Source organism: Neofelis nebulosa, chromosome 9, assembly GCF_028018385.1.
Source record: "Neofelis nebulosa isolate mNeoNeb1 chromosome 9, mNeoNeb1.pri, whole genome shotgun sequence".
Lineage (NCBI taxonomy): Eukaryota > Metazoa > Chordata > Mammalia > Carnivora > Felidae > Neofelis > Neofelis nebulosa.
The window spans coordinates 27,616,551-27,635,499 of NC_080790.1; the positions used below are offsets into that span (position 1 = coordinate 27,616,551).

At 37.8% G+C, this 18,949-nt stretch overlaps 1 protein-coding gene across 1 annotated transcript; it reads right to left on the reverse strand.

The window, feature by feature from the left end:
• Positions 1-706: 706 nt before the first annotated feature.
• FAM98A (family with sequence similarity 98 member A) lies at positions 707-16,707 on the reverse strand. The gene is made up of 8 exons (XM_058683019.1): positions 16,548-16,707; positions 13,229-13,377; positions 11,011-11,145; positions 7,195-7,379; positions 6,099-6,179; positions 5,427-5,543; positions 2,589-2,756; positions 707-2,499 (listed from the first exon to the last, which is right to left on the reverse strand). The coding sequence occupies exons 1-8, from the start codon at positions 16,598-16,600 to the stop codon at positions 1,831-1,833; spliced, it is 1,557 nt and encodes a 518-aa protein (XP_058539002.1). The 5' UTR covers positions 16,601-16,707; the 3' UTR covers positions 707-1,830.
• Between the last annotated feature and the right edge of the window lie 2,242 nt (positions 16,708-18,949).

The following is an 18,949-nucleotide window of genomic DNA, read 5'->3' on the forward strand; positions in this document are numbered from 1 at the left end:
CCGATAGGACATCCCTATACATACTAAATATATTTAATAGCATAGAGACACCAATAATTACAACGTTCAAGACAGACCTTAAAAATCTTTAATGATAAATAAGAGTATTTTCAATTATCTTCAAGTTTGAACCTTTTAGGATGGTAAAGTCTTGCCAAAAAATCTAAAAAAACTGGTAAAATTAACAAAATGATCAAGGTAGGTTTTTAAAATGGTTTTTAGGTGCCAAAAGAATGTGCCTATCTCAATAGCAAAAAGAATATTGCTATTCTATGGCAAGACATTTAGTAGGAAAAGGAAATACTATTCCTGCTTTTACAAACATATTTTCAATTCACTTCCTTTTAAGAAAAATGTCCCTCATTCGTAGGAAGAATGGCGAAATAAAAAAAAAAAAAAAACCCCTGAAAGATTAGGGTCATTAATTTATCTTTGCCTAATACATTGTGTAACAACAGCTCCCCACAGTGGCCAGAAGTGAGTAGTGACTCTTTCTAGCTGTAATGTTCTAGTGAAAGGTAAATTTGGAAATACGTATTTTTCAATTATTTGTGGCCTTAGGGTAAGGATTATCTTTCATTACAAATTATGTTTTAAAGAAACACTCAATAATCTTTGGGGAAACAAACTATTAGCTCTTAAGCTGGAAACAAGTATCCACAATAATTCAGTTTTTAAAAGTAGCTAAAAGAAAACTCAAACCAGAGAGAGAACATACAGATACTTTATTGCTCACCTTTCACACAAAGCACACCTCCAGCCATTTTCTTTCACAGCTTGACAATGTTTACGTTTACAAAAACCCAGCCCGAAGCTTCATGTAGATTTCAGTAAAGGAGAATGTAAAACATCAACTCAGCCAGGCTTTTGTTTTCTGCAGCAATAATAAAGGGCCTCCTGCACTAAGCAAAAATCTGTCCTCTTACTTGGTAGTGCATTTCTTCCATTACAAAAAAAGTCTCCTGCCCCAAGCAAACTAATTTTGTATTTGCTGAGCCAGTGGTATTAACTCGTGCATAAAACAAATTTCAGTTTGCTGTTTCTTCTAACAGATTTCAAGTAAAAATAAGGTTTAAGGAGGAACTTGTTTTGAATGGATGCAGGTCAGTTTGAATTGCTATACTATATAAATGCCTACATGTATTATAGGTTCACAACTTAGTTTGCTTTTATAATCTTTACGGATTTTGGCCGTGTTCAAGGTTTTCAGAGTTGAGCATATGGTACAGTATTCCATCAAAAGAATAAGGCTACTGAATGTGCTATCTGCAGAAGAGCTCATTTAATAGGAACAGACCCAAAGTTCTATCATGAAGCAAATGTGGCATAATCTCTCTGAATAAAAAGCCAATCAGGGCAGAACTGTGCTTGGAAAATAGGCATTAGAATACTTCAAGGAAAACACATATAAATGGACTGTTAATATGAGGAAGCCTTCCTAGTTGTAAATCTAAAAAAATCTAGGAGAATCCTCATTTTCAAAACTTTTTGAAAACTACTTATTCAAGTAATTTCTTCCCCAAAAAGTACACGTGTTCTGACTGTGGAATTAGTCTACTGGTCAATTAAAGGCAATTTTAATTACCTTTTAAAAAATTCTTCATACAAAGGAGAGAGGTTGTATATGTTTCTCAAACAAACTGCATTATGTAAGTCCTTAAAAAAAAAAAAAAAAAACAGAATTGAATGAAGACCTACAAATACTTATGCCAAGCAGGAATCTGCCTGCCACCTGTGGTCTCACATTAATTCAAAATTGATGCTGGACTCAGAATTCTGAAACTAAGTTTCTATTACTTGAGCTCTAGCAAAATGTAAGGTTCCGTAGCCTCAACTAGTATAATGTCTTCCCTGTCCAAAACCAGAATGATTATACTGATAACCTCCATGCTGGAAGTGCTGTTCAAACTGTCCCCCTTGGTGATAATTCTGGCTCCCCCTTCCTCCCCAACCTCCTCCCTGGCCTCCACGTCCACCCCGGCCTCCACGACCACCTCTCCCTCCACGACCACTGCCTCGATCACTATGATGCCCACCATCTTGGTATCTATTGTCCTGCTGGTATCCACCACCCTGGTAACCACTTCCTGTATATGTAGATGTTTGGAAGCCACCATAACCACCACCTTGATAACTACCACTGTGGCCACCACCATGATAGCCACCTGGCTGGAAACCTGAATCTCGATAACCACCATCTTGGTAGCCACCTCCTCCTCCTCCACTCCCTCCATCCGTCCAGCCTCCTTGATGCTTATTTCCTCTTCCTCCCCCGCGGCTACCATGGTCATAGCCACCACGTCCACCTCTCCCTCCTCCTTGTTCATGACCTCCTCGTCCTCCATATGAGGAATGTTCATAACCACCTCTCCCTCCTCCTCGGCCTCCTGCTTGCTGCTGGGGGCCATCTTGCCTTTTCTGCCATGGTGGCATCTCTGGAGGTGGAGGTTCAATTTCGTTGGGTCTACCTCCTCTGTCAGGCACCCTGCCCATCAACACCTATGGGGTAAGAAAGAGGTTTTAAACTGCTGTATTTTTATAAATAGAAATAAATGTATGTGAAAGAAAAGTGAAGATACTTTAATCACCTTATTGATGGCACAGGCAGTCTTTTCTCTTATAGAGCCACTGCTTGTCCTTAAAATCTTCGACAAGTCCTGTCTTGCAGCCAGAAGGTGGGCGACAGAAATAGTACTTTTAGGAGATAAGACTGAGCGTTTTGGCTGGTAAACCTTTGCTAATTTTTCTGTCTGACTCTGTTGAAACAAAGTGTTCAAAGACAAAAGTCAATTTTCAAAATGAAAAAGAGACACTGATATTAAATATGTTCAAGACTTCCCAAATGTCTGATAATGTTACTAGGTTTAAGGTTGGAGGAGAAACATACTCACCACTGCTCCAACCTAGTCAATAACTATCTGAAGATACAACTGTGAGACCTGCTAATAGAGCAAAGAATAATGTTGGGAGGTGGCTCGGAGGGAGATACAAAGGGTCAAGGGGCTTCCCTTTAGGATTGTGGGGCCAAAAAGGTAAAAAGGTTCCCCCCCTGCCATTGGTCTCAGATCAAACATATTCGTTTTATCTAGGTAGATACAAGGATGTAAACCATTTCAGTAATTTTGCTTTTTAATTTTCCCATCTTTACTTACAATGAGAAAAAATGTTAGCTATGATTAATTTGTACTAATTATGTTAACAGGACACATTTCTTCCAAAGTGATCCCCCTGTGTAATACTTTCCTCTATTGTAAGTAATAAATAAGGAAAAAAGGTGTACATTAACCATTTAGTAGAAGGATAAGTTAATGACTAAAACTGTCAGCTCCTGAGAGACAAAACACTGGGAAACTGGGACACCGGGGCAGGCCACTTAGATGTGTGTGAAACACAAGACTGCAAAAGATAAATGAGCGAAGGACATAAAGAGAAATTTCACACACAAGAAAGTAAAGTTCAAACAAATATAAGAAATGTTTCCCAGACAAATTAATCTAAATGTGAGAAACAACAATCTCCAATCTACTAAATTTTGGAAGCAACAGTTACAAGTACGATACACAGTAAAATAGCACAAAGACAAATAATATTTGGTGTCAGTTATATGCAGGTCTTAAAATGTGGATGGTAAATGTTTAAATTATGTGAAAAAATAGAATGTAAAAAGGGTTGTTATGATTGTATATATAGACAAAAGAAGGGAGATAATACTAAAAATGAAAACAGCTATTGTGGTTAAAACAATGGGATGATCAGTGACTTTTTATTTGAAAAAGTTTTCTTTAATAATTAATAGGATAAAGAGATTGTCATTCCATAGTTTGTCTGGAGGAATGTTTCCTGAATGTCTTGTATTTCTTTCCACTTGTACCTATAGTAAGTGCTCGACTTACTGTTTGTTGAATGGAAACAAACACTTTTGAGAAAATAGTTTTATGTTGCAAATAAAACTGATTTAAAATGCAATTTCAAAGTGATACAAGTACATAAATTTCATTATGTGAAACAAGTTCATTTTGTGCATATAAAGTAATTTCTATGAAGTTATTTAAAAACAAGTTTCAAAATGAGATAGCAGTACCTAAATTCCGTTAGAGGAAACAAAAAAAAAAGATTTGTGTAAGTAATCTGTACAATGCTGATGTTCCCCAATACATTTAATATAGTTTGTAAAATCACTGTGTATTATGGTTCAAAAGGATATTAAATATCACTTAGACTAAACATGATTATTTTAGAGATGTCCAAAATGGGGAGAGAAACAGCAGCTCCAACACACAGGGTCAGGATGCCCTGTGCTGTCATGCCGATGCCAAACTCAGGACCGCGGTTTGTCAGTGCCTCAGTCAGTGCACTGACGTCAGTCAGTAGACGTTTTTCTAGCTACAAGAGGTGCAAGATTTTTGTTTTTCAAGTGCATGGACCCTGCTGAGAGTGAAATGATTGTTTCTGGTATTTCCTACAACAGTCACAGGAGAGAACCATTTGCTCCATGTGTTGCTACCAAGTAGCTGTGAGGTCTCAGACAAAGCCTCCATTTTCTTTCAGTTGCAAAATGAGGGGAATTAAGACCGATCTCTAAAACCCCTTTCCAACACTGAAGAATTATAAGTTGATAAATATCTACCCCAACAATGTAGCAGCCAAATAGGGCTTTGCTAAGGTTTAAAGATTTCAGGTGAAAATAACATATTATTAGCAAATAACCGGAGAACTAAATAAAAACCATTTCAGAGTCAATTAACTAAAATTCAGAAAAAAAATCTGTTTTCAAACAGGAATATACTATTAAGGGAATACCTCATACACATTTGGACCAACCTCCCCATAAATTCAAGGATCAGCTCCACTTCAGGGTTCTAAGGAGGTCAAATTAATCAAGTGTGCCAATTTCTTTCCGCTTACTGATCGTATAGTAGATATTTAATATTTAATAAATATCTGTTGAATGACCAAGATCTTTACCTGGATTATCTCATTTAATCTGAAGTAAAACTGAAGTCTTACCAGATTCTCCAATTCTCTATAAATGCACAGTAATATCTGGTCTTGCTAAATCCAGTATTTCTCACTTTAAGTAGCAAATTAAATTGTTAGCTTTAAGTATAGCAAACAAGTGATTTCAAAATTTATTATTTTAGTGATTTTTAAATACTCTATCCATTTCTCTTACAAATGGGTACTCTTAGTAGGGTCTAAAACATACGGTTTTGCTAAAAAAAAAATTGAAAAGCCTGAAAAAAATGTTTTCTTCATTATTGCTGAATAGCTGGAAGAGTTGCTACTCAGCAACTCACTAAAGAAAAATTCCTGTATGTGTCTCCTATGCATTTCTCTTGTAGTCTCCACCATAGCTAACCTGTGCTAGGAATGTTTAAGGATCATGTCTATAAATACTCTGCTCTTTTAAATTATTTAGTATGTACCTTAGCTCTGTCAGACCAGCCAAAAGACTGGACAGTGACATCCAAACGTTTTATTAGCAGCTTTCTCCGAACTTCATATTCATTGGCTACGGCTTGGTTAATTGCTTCTATCTTTTCCTAAAAACAAAATTTAAAAGACCAGTTAGAATTTAAGTCTGCTTGACCCCCTGTTCCAAGAGGGCAGAAACTTGTGTCTGCTTCATTCATAACCAATTAATTCCCCAGCACTTAGCACAAAGCAAATTACTTGATATAGTACTAAAAGTTATAGTAAGTTGATGAAAAAATAGGCAAAACAATGTCTCAAAACATAATAAAGAATAAGCACAGAATTCTCATTAAGCCTTCCCATATTTCACTGTGTGAAGCTTAGCCCAGTGACATTTTTGGCTTGAAGGCAACCCATTTGGCAATTAGAAACATACTTGACTGCAATTTATTTTTTACTAGCTATGTGAAATATTTACAAATTATGAGGTAAGTGCTTCTAATCATACACAAATAAAATTATTCTGCCTAAATCTTAAGATTCACAAAACTGATTCTGAGAATGTCCAGCTAGGATATTACATATCAGAAAACATAACTTAAACAACACAAACTGTAAGTGTCAACACCATGAGAGAGGCAGATGGTTCTTTACCGAGTTTATTCAAGATGACTGCTACTCACCCAGTGGGCTGGTCCCATTGGCTTCTTCAATAAAGGCTTTCCCACATGGTTAGGTGGAACTTTTGCTAAGGTCTCCTTTAACTGACACAAACACATAAATGAATGAATAAACAAATCTAAAAGTAAAACATATCTTCCTCATCTTCCCATTTCCCATCATATCTTGCCATCAAAAGAAGATTCCTGACAGAGGCAAAGGTGGAGGATGTTTTGAAATGTACAAGACCCACACGATAAAGACACTCACTTGTCCCACTCCTCAAGTACCTATGGAAGCATGATTCCTTCACTGTACCTAGAACAGTGCCTGACAACAGTAGGCACTCAATGGGTATTTGCTGAATGGATGAATGAACACACAGAAAATATAGACTATGGATACAGTGCTGCTCCCCTGTAGAGTTCAGCCGAATTTGTGCATCATGGTGTCCACTGACCCCACAATGCAAATGTACCAATTCTTAGAGTCCAGCAGATATGCATACAGAGAAGAACTCTGCTATAACAAATACCATTCTCTTATATTTATTTATTAAAATTGCTTATTCCTAGTCAATTATATTTTTAAAACCTCTTAACTGTAGATTACGTGTGGCATAAAAATAATTCTGACTTATTTTCACATACTAGGTTGTTAGTAGTGGTCAACAAACCTAGCTTGCCATCTGAAACATGTAAGACTCAAAGTGACTGGATTAAAAAAACAAAAACATTGACATCCTTTTCTGTCCAGTCAATGGAAAGGAAGGTGATAACATTTAATGATAAAGACCTTAAAAATTAATTGCCTCAAAGTTCAGTGATAAAATTTTAAAGAGGACTTAAGTCTTAATTCTTTTTACATTATACCTAGCTTATTTCAGTTTGTAAGTCAAAGCGTAAAGCTTCCTTTTTGAAAAAGAAACATGCTCACAAGTTTAAAAAAATAGTAAAACACTAATTTCTCTTTAAGGTATCTAGGATTTAAAACCCAAAACTCATTTAGTAACAATAATATGCACATTAGGTTCCCATTTAGAGAAATTAACTTGCTTCATTTCAAACAAATGTAGGACTATGCCTTTAATACACTACAATCTGGTACTAAAGGTCTTACTTTTTTTTCAATCCCGCTGAAGAATTGGAACATAGTTATATTGGCTGGAGGTTTGGACATTCCTAGAGCAATACATATGCCTTTCAACTCTTGAAAGACCTCACTACCGCCTCCTTCTTGAGCTTTTTTTGGAGGAGTATTCACACAGAGCATTCTGGCAGCTTCTAGTTCTGAGATGAGGTATGCTGAAGTAAACAAAATAAGATTTCAAAATGAGATACAGCTACAGTTAATAGTCATAAGTCTGGAGTCACAACTCTATAGACCTAGTGATACGTAACTTTTAAAGCTGCAAGAATGGATAAAAACAAGAAAAGAAAACCATTTTTACCTGCAAATGACATAACATATAAACTGGTTCTGTAATTCAGGTATTTAATCAATATATGTTTAAAGGGTGATTTAAAATAAATGATTCTTCTTTGAAACCAAAGTAACAAGGTAGATCACATCTAAAAATCTGGATCTGTGTTATCCCACTATCCAGAACAGGGGTTGGCATCTGCTAACAAATTTACCAAAGGTGGCAGGTGGCAATCCTCAGCAACAGTTGGAACTGGTTATTATTTTTTTTTTACTTCTTACTACTGACATGCAGCAGTGATGGAACTCTCTTGCTCTCTTACGTTCCAAAATTTAGGTAGTCTGTTCAGAACTGGCATAAAACATTTTCAAGTAATAAAAACTTAACTTACAAAAGGGGAAGGGCACGGAATTCCCCAAAGATCCTTTCTCACAGCCTCCAGTAGCCTAATGCCACCCTCTCTGGCTGTTTAAAGAAACCCCTCTTCCATCTTTGATCTTCTCAATATTCCCTTTCCCCTACCTTCCTCCTTCTCTCCCCACTCCCCCCAACTCCCCTGAAAAACATCAACAGAACTTTCTAAGCTTTCCTTGGCAGAGTCCTTCTGTATCAATATCATCCCCTTATGTGTTGATTTCAGCCAGGTATAATGAGGGCTGCAATCTGCTTCAGGTGACTGAAGGTATAAAATATTCACTCTTATTTCTTTAACCTTCCCAAGGACATTTAAATTTTTATGCAAGATGATTAATAATCATTTGGATCTTAGGATTTCCGGTTATGTGACAAAGTGAGAACCTTCTGACATTAGAAAGAGAGTTTTGGAAAAAGACATTTTCTGGGCTCTTAAGTCCTATGAGAAATACCAAAGAATGATCAGCTTGGGTATTTCATTTCCTATACCCAAGGTGTTATGCTAGAACAATAAATAACAGCCAAGCTGCTGGAAAGGTCATTCTAAATGGTTTTGATAAAATCTTAATGTGTTCCATACAGCAAACTGTATGAGTTAAAAGACCAAAAAAGTAAAACTCCATGGTCATGAAAATAACCACTGTTTTTCTAAATAAAGTTTTACTGGAACACTACCATGATCATTTCCATAACCTCTCTGGCTGGTACATGCTACAACAGCAGAGTTAAGGAGTTGTGACAAAGACCTTATGGCCTACGAAGCTGAAAATATTCACCGCCTTGTCCTTGTAAAGAAAAAGTTTGCCAACCCTTGTTCTAGAAAATCATATGATTTAATAAACTGGTTCTCCAAATTTGGGACAACATAGCTCAGGCATCCATAAAATTAGTTCACCAATACAATTCCCATCAAAAAAAACATTAACTGTAACTGAAGTTCAAAGTACTAGGAAGGGTACTGGAAATATAATACAAAACAAAACAGATGATCTCTACTGGCAATCTAGTTAGGAATAAAGAATATATGCATAAAAAGATGAATAATTCTTCATCTATTAAGAACTCCGATATCTGACTTATTTTACCTAAGGGAAATAATTGGACAACCAGACAGGCAATGAACAGCTAAAACTTCTTAACCGGACACAGGAGAGTTTTTTAGCCACTCATTCAAAGTCTAGTCTACTAACAATTCTAACGAGATTGGTTATATTCCCCTTTGGAACACAATGTATTAAAAGCTTCATATTAAGAAGTTCAAGGGTGCTGGAGAAGTAAAATTATAGCATTAAGATGTGACAACTGATACTTGGAAAGATGAGAAATATTTATACAGAGCGAAAAGAAAATGAGCACATGTACATAAATACTAGCATGACAGAGGGAATACAAACTGAGGGGAATATTTTAAAGGGGAAACAGCAGAAGCAAAGATAGAGGAGGGAGTAATGTATATGTGCATGAATTCCAAGAGCAGCATAACCTTTAGTTGGTTTAGTCATTTAGTTGAGAAGCAAACAGTTGTATATTACTGAGGAGCTTTTGAGTTGATAGCACATTAAAATAAAGTCTAGGGGCGCATGGGTGGCTCATTCGGGCTCTGACTTTGGCTCAGGTCATGATCTCACAGTCTGTGAGTTCGAGCCCTGCACTGGGCTCTGTGCTGACAGCTCAGAGACTGGAGCCTGCTTTGCATTCTGTCTCTCTCTCTCTCTCTCTGCCCCTCCCCCGTTCATGCTCTGTCTCTGTCTCAAAAAATAAACATTAAAAAAAAAATTAAAGTCTATAAATTATGACCCTGAGTCCAAAATAATATTCAGTGCAGTCTGCTTAAGAAACAGGAAAGAGTCAAAGGCATTTTATAAAGATTTATATTCAAAGTGGTTTTTATAAGTATGAACACTAAAAAGGCCAAACTCTTAGCTCTTTGAAAACATTAGTTATTCATGATCATTACTAAGCTTTCCATAAAGTTCTTATCTTCCTATGTAAGATAACATATCTCGAGTGCCAAATACTAGGTTTTGGTAAGCAGTGTTACAAAGGAAGAACGAGTGAGTACACTGTGGCTGAGCCAGTTCTAGAAATTGCACAATTTGAAGGATACTGAATGCACACCTAAGAACTACATGCAGCAGTATTAGTATTTCAAGCAGTATCTAACCTTATGTGTATACCCCCCTCCACCCCCCAAAAATCATTCAACAAAGGGGAAATTATGAAAGTGATTCTGGAATAACTCAGTGTCTGGGTATAATGGCTATGAACACCATTTTTAAAAAACTGAACTTTCAAAATTAGAGCTGTCACATTATTCAGAAACCACAGTTATAAAGACAATATTTTAAAAACCCCGACCTATTTATGTCATAATAAGAACTATAATACTCACTTAACCAAAGCTTAATCTAAATGTGTCTCAGATGCTAGAAAACTTGTGAGTTAAGACTACTGGCTGTGTTTACTGCAGGGTTCACTTAAGGCAATAAAATTTGTGAGTCTACTTACTGTTTTTCAGGGTGAAGAAAGAAATCGTAGTTAGTATACAAAAAACATGGAAAGAAAGAAGTTTTTGTAACAATTTATTTCCCAGAATGATCAGTAAGTGCAGGAAAAATTCAAATACTATTCCAGAAAATTTTACATTGTAATTTGATAGATTTACAAACAAAACCAAAACCCCCAATTACCCAGCCACAAAGAAATACCCACAATATACAACACTTTAATTTTTTTAAAAAATCTTCATTATTCCCACACTACCTTCCTAGTCTGTTTTAAAATGTGCTTCCAGTCCAGAACGCTAAGGTTTAATGATCACACACTTGAATACTGGGCACTACGTACGGTCACATTAGGTGAAGCATAATACTTCGAGTACCAGGAAAGTTAAATGATAAAAGAGGAGTAATTACAAAACAACGCTGCTACCAGTGCACAGGACCACGATTAGCTTCTAAGTTGAAAATGTAATAGTTTTCTTTAAAATATGTAGCATTCTGATTTCAATCCGTAATGAAATAGTAAACAGCCAGTTTATTAGTCAAAGAAAACATGAATAAAAAATAACAGCTACATTCTAGTAGCTATGAACTTACTGAGCAAAAGGAGGCAGTTCTTCTGAACGAGAAGGCGCTTGGTCACATCCCCAGATGTCAGTGAAAGATACGGACAGTTCATCTCCCCTAGTAGCCCACTCACCTCAAGCTGGAATTCTTCAGCTTCACTCGGACCTTTTAAGAATTAAAATAACCTTGTTTAATAAAAATTGTTTTTCTTATTAGCATAAAAGTTATATATGTAAGTTGCAAGTTTTAACAGGATATTCCTAACACAAGTTACTTTGACTTCTAAATCCTTCCTTTCTCACACCACTGCCAACTTCTGTTCTTGAGAAGTTTTCATTAGGTTATTCCCTTATTGGAGAATGTTTAATGGTTTCCTAATTTCTACCTCACCTAATCTAATTACCTGTCTGCCCTTAAAGATTCTTCTTCACAGCTTCTCCACTTTACCTTCCCTGCGAACTGCTATGTAGTAGTACCTATGACATATATATAGTAGTTACCCTCTACCTCCACAAATATTCCATTTGTGCCACGCCAGTCTCCTCACTGTCGAAGGAACAGGCAGACTCATTTCCACGTCTGTGCCTTCACTTAAGTTATTCCCTGCGATTGATATGCCCTCTATGCGCTTCTCATCTATCAAACCTCACCTGCCCATCAAAGCCCAGTGGTCTTGCTCCTTGATAGAACCTTCCCCAAGTGCTGCTGCGCTCACTGATTTCCTCCTGCTGTGAACCATAAAGTGAAGCACTGAATTACTGTACTAACCTCCAGTGGTTCCATTTGTGCCTAACATTCCCAATGAGATTAAATCTGAAGTTAGCAAACATGACTTGTAATTCTGTATTCCCATAACATGTTAAGTACAGAGTTTATCTCGTGAACCAAGGAAAAACAATGCCCCTTCTTCCTTACCATTCTTTCTAATGGCTTTCTATCACACACAGGGGCAAAAATCAACAAACTATGAATCACTTGATCTGAGTTCATTTTCTCATCTGTAAAATGGGAAGGCTGTATTACTGTTTTGCAAACTGTTCTGTAAACTCAAATTCCAAATAACTCCTTTACAAGGAGCCAGGGAGGAGGAGAGACTTGTGTTAAACATACTCCCTCTTAACTTCAACCAAATAGGTACAATTTACCTGTTTTGTATGTTGGCTTCTATGAGATGTTTTCTTTTGAAAGGGGCTCCAGGTTATAGTTATCATCTAGTATACATGTTTTCACAAGTTCCTATAGTCTCTGAAATGTGAGGCCAAGAGGCAGTATTAAGAGTGCTGACCCCCAATCTTGACTGCTGGGGTTGAACTCTGGTGATATCATGCACTAGTTGTGTGACCTCAGACAACGCATTTAACCTAGCTGTGCTTTCTTGTTTCATGTATAAAAGAGCAATAAAACCTGCCTCAGGTTTTAAATGAGTTAACACATAGAAAATGCTTAGAACATAATGCTCAATAAATGTAAGCCATGCTATCATTACTGTTACGCTACAGTGTCCTTAATAATTGCAAACGGCTGCAACTAACATGTGCACATTAAATATACTAAACATGTAAAAACGTGAGCTCTTCAAATGGGATTGTGTCGGGTGTGGGTGGGGAGTATGTGTATAGTTCTCCATGAGCGTAGGTTAACAAGTAGGCATTTATCTTTGTCTCCCATTGTAGGTTTACCTATGGTAGGAGGGAGCCAGATGGTGTACTGTTAGGTTCCAAGCTTCTGTCTGTTTTGCAGAATAAACAAAGTAGTGCTAATACAATAACAAAATTGGCAAGTATAAAACAGCTCTCAACACTGTAAATCTGATGGTGCTGCATCTGATGGTGGTGGATCTAGTGATACATTTCTGCAATACAGAAAACTTCTTAAGAAAGTGTTCTTTCTCTTTCTTCCCGTGTATGAAAGAATTGTAATGCATTTACTTTACATGCCACATGTCCTCCTGGAATCTAGTGGTCCTAAGAAAAACATTCCAACTTTGAGTTCTAGCCACCAATTTAAGAGCTCACAAGTCATGTTTTACAAAGAATGGAAAGTTCATATATGCAATATTTGTCTCCCATTTCTGTATCTCAGTAATAAGAGCTTTTCAACTTTCACTTAACTTCAACTTTTAATGTTTTTTTTTTCTTTTTACACTTAGAAAAAACTTAAAACTTCAGGTTTAGTACTAATAATGTTCAACTGACAATACCCCAATTTTACTTTTATGTTTTGCACCTAAAACTGAATGTTTACTTACTGTTAGTTGCTTGCACATTTTCCTCTAGTTTACAGAACACTCTTAATTCAGACACCAGCCAAGCACAGAGTTTGGTAAACTCAGGGGAACTGGCTCCAGCACAGACTGCCTGAGACAGAGCGCCATCTTCCAACAATGGACCCTTGTAACTGGTAAGTAAAAAATTATACTTCAGAAGAATATAAAATCACACCTAATATTTTATACAATTTATCTATGTATTATTTGTAGTTAGAGGACCAATTTCTAAACCTGCAAATACAAATAAAATTTACAGAAAATAAAATTTAAGTTTTTAATTTTAATCTAACAAAATAGAAAAATAAGCTACTTGGTAATTGCATTTCAATTCTTCAAAATACATAGGAGTATTTAATAGAATCATATACACTACTAAATTATGTCAACTTCTATCCATTCACTGAAAGCTCTTATTGTACAAAGATTTTCTTACTTTAACTTAATTGAAATTAAAACATTAAAAAGTGATAGCTCATTATACTATAGTTTACAATTTCAGAAATATAACTTAGGTTATCTTTTCTAGAAATTTTTCCAGAAATGAATTAGATAATTTTTTAATGACTTTCTTTAAAAGCAAAAACTTGTCAGTTAATCAATTATTTGCTTTTTCTATATTTAATGACAGTTAAGACTATTAAGACATACTAGTACTCAAGAAATGTCTGGATTTATTTACAACATGAATAACTGCTGGCAAGGTGATGTCTGGGCAAACTGGTGCATCTGAATCCTAACCCTTTTTAAGTGATTCAAGCATAATCTTAAAATATTATTAAATGTTCACATATTCATAAAAGACAACAGTAATAATGAACCCCAGCCTAGAATATAACTAGAACCAAAGATCCTGTCATTCTCAAAGCAATTTTAAAATATATGTTCTTCAGAAGATTATTTTATCTTTTAAGTGAAATACTGATAAAAACACTGTTATTAAAGATGAACATTAAGTATGCTTAAGATAATTTGAAGTTTGGAGGTACAGAGATGTTCGAGAAATGACAATAATTTGGTTCTTTTAAAATGCACTTAAGTGTTTATACACTGAATTGAATGGGAAAAAGCCTTACACAAAAAGTGAGATTATATAGCCTGGCATCTAGATTCAACCCACAAATTATTAGATACTGCAATATAGAGACTAGGCCTACAAATGTCTCCTTGTGTTACACATTTAGAATTTGTTAGTTTATTCTACAAATAGTTATTGAATTTATACTGTGTGCCAGATTAAAGATAAACGATAGTCATTTAAACTGTAATAATTCTCAGTGAATCCTTTAAACGTACATGTCAATCAATTAGGCCTGAATTTTAATGACTGAATGTCATCAAACTCAGTAGTTTTGCTTAAAATTTATAGCAAAGTTTTCAGAAAATCTGATGGTTCAATCTGATGGACTGTACATTACAACCCATCTCAAATGTTTACTTGATTACAATGATTACAGTAACAACTACTTTTTTAGTACTCCAGAAAATACAGTGAAAAGGGTAGAACAATAATGGGAAGAAACAGCATCCATCACCAATTCTTTAGGCAACATCTACCCAAGCAGAATGACTACATTTAAATAAGGCTCTCTTCCCTCAGTCTACTACTCCTTCAATGCTAACCTTAAGTGTCATTTCTTCTAGGAAGCTTTTGGGACTTTATTTGCTTTCCAGGTGTAAAGAGACCCTCGTCCTCAGTTCTAGCAGCATTTTCTCACAGTGTGAATTTCTCTTCTACCTCACTTTGGGCTAGTAAATGATCAGCCCAACACTGCCCCAGAGCACAAGTGCTCCTTAAAAATGTTTACTGAATGAATGGATTCATATGTGAGCAATCAATTTAGTCTGAGATGTCTGCCAAAGAGACCATTTTGCTGAATGTGCCTTTTACCTATACTCTAATCAAAGAAATAAGCCCTCTGAAGTCTGGAATATTCTGAAAATTCAGAGCAAGCTCCAAAGAGAGAGACAATGATAATTCACTGTAACAAAAAAAGATAAACACCACCAATTCTTTTCTCAAAAATTTCTACCAGGACAGCAAGTTACTTAAATGGGCAGACTCTGAGAACCTCATGGTGTCCTTTCCTTTCCTTTTTTTTTTTTTAACTTTTTAAAATATTTATTTTTGAGAGAGAGAGAGAGAGAGAGAGTGCGAGCGAGCGCAAGTGGGGAAAGGGCAGAGAGAGGGAGACAGAATCTGAAGCAGGCTCCAGGCTCTGAGCTGTCAGCACAGAGCCCAATGCGGGGCTTGAACTCACAGACCATGATATCATGACATAAGCCAGAGTCAGAGCTTAACGGACTAAGCCACCCAGGGGCCCCGTCGGTGGACTTTCCTAAAGAAAGGTTCCCCCAAAGGTTTCCATGTCATGAACACTCTTGGGGAGAGTTTTGACAAAGGACTTGTTATTTTATAAATACAGCTAGCTAAATCTGTATTTTTTGGACACCATTTACCTGTAGACACATAATGTAATTCCACAGTTTATTTCTGGAACCACCCGTAGTCCAAAAGGTTCTAAATTCTCAAGTTTTAATAGAGTACACTGATCTCAGTGAGAGATCAGAAGCCCTATTCCCAGCTTCTAGATACTAAATCATGGTTGGGTAACTGTAAGAAGAGACAAAATGCACAACAAACATGCAGGGGATGTGGTGGCTGAAGAGGACTCTAAGGGTAGGGACCAATGGTGGCTTAAAGAAGTAGAGTGTCACTGTCAGGGGAAACAGCAAGTGGTTCCCATGAAGATGGTGACAGGTTAGGTACATAAGTGAGGTGGCTAGCGGAATGGATGCAGGCATGTGGCTTAGGGAAGCCTGAGTGCATGCAGAGATGACTGGGCAAAGGAGATTTTTTTGAGAGAAAATGGGGTGGGGTAGGAGCAGGGGCTCAGGACACGAGCAGAAGTTTGGAGAACGAGTAGGAAAAAAGAGAATCAACTTTGGCAACCTCCAGAGTGAGGGGGTAGGGCAAGACGATGGGGAGCAAGAAGAGAAGCTCGGGGAGGGGGGTGGCGAGAACCCAGAGCCCAGACAATGACACGCATGACTGACAAACGCTGCGGGTAACTCGGCTGCAGGGAGTACAGGGCAGGCCTACGGTCGTCGCGTTAGGAGGGCCCCGACCCGGCAGGGCAGACAGTGGACGTGGCATTGGGGTCCGGGAGCCATATGGAGGCGACAGCCAGGAGCCACCGGGTGCGGCGTGTAAAGGCAGGTGTCCCCGACTGGGGCGGAGGAGGTGTTCCCGGGGGCCGGCAGTGTGAGGTTTAGGAGACCTGTACCCTGGCAGTCTTACCCCAGATCTTCCAACGACTCCAAGATGTCAGTCTCCATGAGGTCACACTCCATGCTACTGTGGTATTCAAATTTCCGAGTCGTCAGGCTCCCCTCTTCGCCGGCAACGCGTACACTCGCGCATGCGCTGCCTCCCCGGAACTTCCAAGTCGACAGCTGGCGCCTCAACCGCTGCACTGCGCATGCCCGGAGCGTGCGCAAGAAACTCGGTCCCGCCCTCCGCCCCACCCCTGCCGGCTAAAGGGGTGCTGGGCGGCACCGTATTACACATGCGTATTAGTGAATAGCGAAGCCGGTGGCCCGAAGAAGGGCAGGAGGACTGGCTGCGTGGCAGCTGGGCGTGGGGACCTACCTCGAGGGGGAGCGCCCTAACTTCTCTTTATTGGGTGTACGCATGTGCGAATATTGGAGCGTGATGGGCGCAGGAGGAGCTTGGGGGGTGGCGGCTCAGGACTTGGTGGGTGTTGGCTGTGAAGCGGAGTCTTGGGAGCCCGGGGAGTCATCCGGGTGGATGCCCGCAGCGTGCTGGCGTGTTCTCGCCTGAGCTGTGGGGCGTGGGGAAAGGGAAAACTCTAATTCCTTAGGACAGGCGTAGACGGGCCAGTGCCGAGAACGCCAGATAGCGTGCCATTTGATTTCGCTGTGGCTGCGGTAGCTTTATTACAGGCTTAGAGAGGCGTCAACTTTCCCTTGACAAGGAGGAATTCAGAAAGTTGTTTCATTCCCCCTGTTGCGTTCTCTACCTGATTTCTTAAGCCCTTTCCAGAGCTTTTATTCCCAGGCGCCTTATTTTAAGGAGGCGGCGGGGGTGTGGGGGAAGGGCTTCACTCCGTATCAAATAGAATAGTATATATTTAAATCCACGCAATTTAAACAGCGAATAAACTTTTTTGTTGTAATATCATTGTTTTTGACATTTGGCTCCGTGTGACATTCAGTTCACTATGGGTTATGATTCTTCGGCAGTTATTGATTGGGCATGTATGTAGAAGTTACTGATAAATGAGAAAATTGTTCTCAAAGTGACGGCATATTTAGAAAATTACACTTAAACATGTATTGGTATAATGTTGAATTGTATAGGTCTTTAAAGAGTTTCCACACTGCCAGCAAATTTTATTTTGTAGTTCTCAACATTTTTGTGTCTAATGGATACATGCCCCTATCTTTACCCAGTTGCCCCTCTTCCCCTTATTTTGCATCATCTGGAGTGGGGGAAGGAATGAACATTTATTATGTGCCTTTGGTATGTTTGACATGGTATTACGCCCTTGATCCATATTATTTTATGCAATCATTATAAGTTTGTGTAAGTATTACACCCGTTTTACCGATGACACTAAGACTCAGTAGCTTAATGATCCTTAAAAATAGTAAGGCCAGTAAGGATTTTGATACTGAGTCATATCTGAATTCCTATTTCTTCTTATTTGACTAAATAAGGACATATATAGGATATGAAAAAATAGGAACATCTAGCTAGTAGAATTTGTTTAAGCATCTATGTATTGTACATAGTTACCTAATTATAATGAAAATGGAATACTTATTTGTTCTTGTAGGGTTGTTCAAGGTGCTAACTAAAAGTAATGTTTAATGCAAAATCAATTGGGGGAAAAGAAAGGGTTTCATTCTTTTTTTTTTTTTTTTTTTTTTCCTTAGGTAGTCTTCATGCCAAGCGCTGAGCCCAAGGCAGGGCTTGAATTCAGGACCCTGAGATTAAGAGTCGGAAGCTTGACCGGCTGAGCCACCCAGGCACCAAAGGGTTTCATTTTTGACTCACTGCTTGATGTAAGTTGTAGCACATAATATTAGTGAGTGAGCAAATGATGACTCCCCTGAATTTCTTCTTTTCTCTAATGCAAATCATTAATTTAAATGGAGAGTAGCCAACATAGTTTATAAAAATAATTTTATAATGAACTTTGCTGCAATAAAAACAATGCTTGAAAAAGTAAATATTGTCAGGGTGCCTGGGTAGCTCAGTTGGTTAAGTGAACAACGCTTGATTTTGGCTCAGTTCATGATCTCATGGTTGTGAAATCGAGTCCCAAGACAGGCTGCATGATAGGCACGGATCCTGCTTAAGATTCGCTCTCTTCCTCTCTGACCCTCCCCGTCTCGCACTTAGGCTTTCTCCCAAAACAAAAAAGTAAATGTTGTCATAGTTTCTATAAGATTTACTAGGAATCTTGTGCATTTTATTTTGAAATTGTTTGTATTTTAAACTGGGTATCTAAAGACCTTATTCAAGCTGAATTTAATAGAATGAAAAGAACACTGATCTAGGAGTTAAGGAGCCCTGGTTTTGGCCTCAGATCAGTACAATAATGAATTTTCTAATACTTAGAGGTATCTGAAGTCCATCAAGTATCTTTGAAAAATGAGTTTTCTCAAACTTTG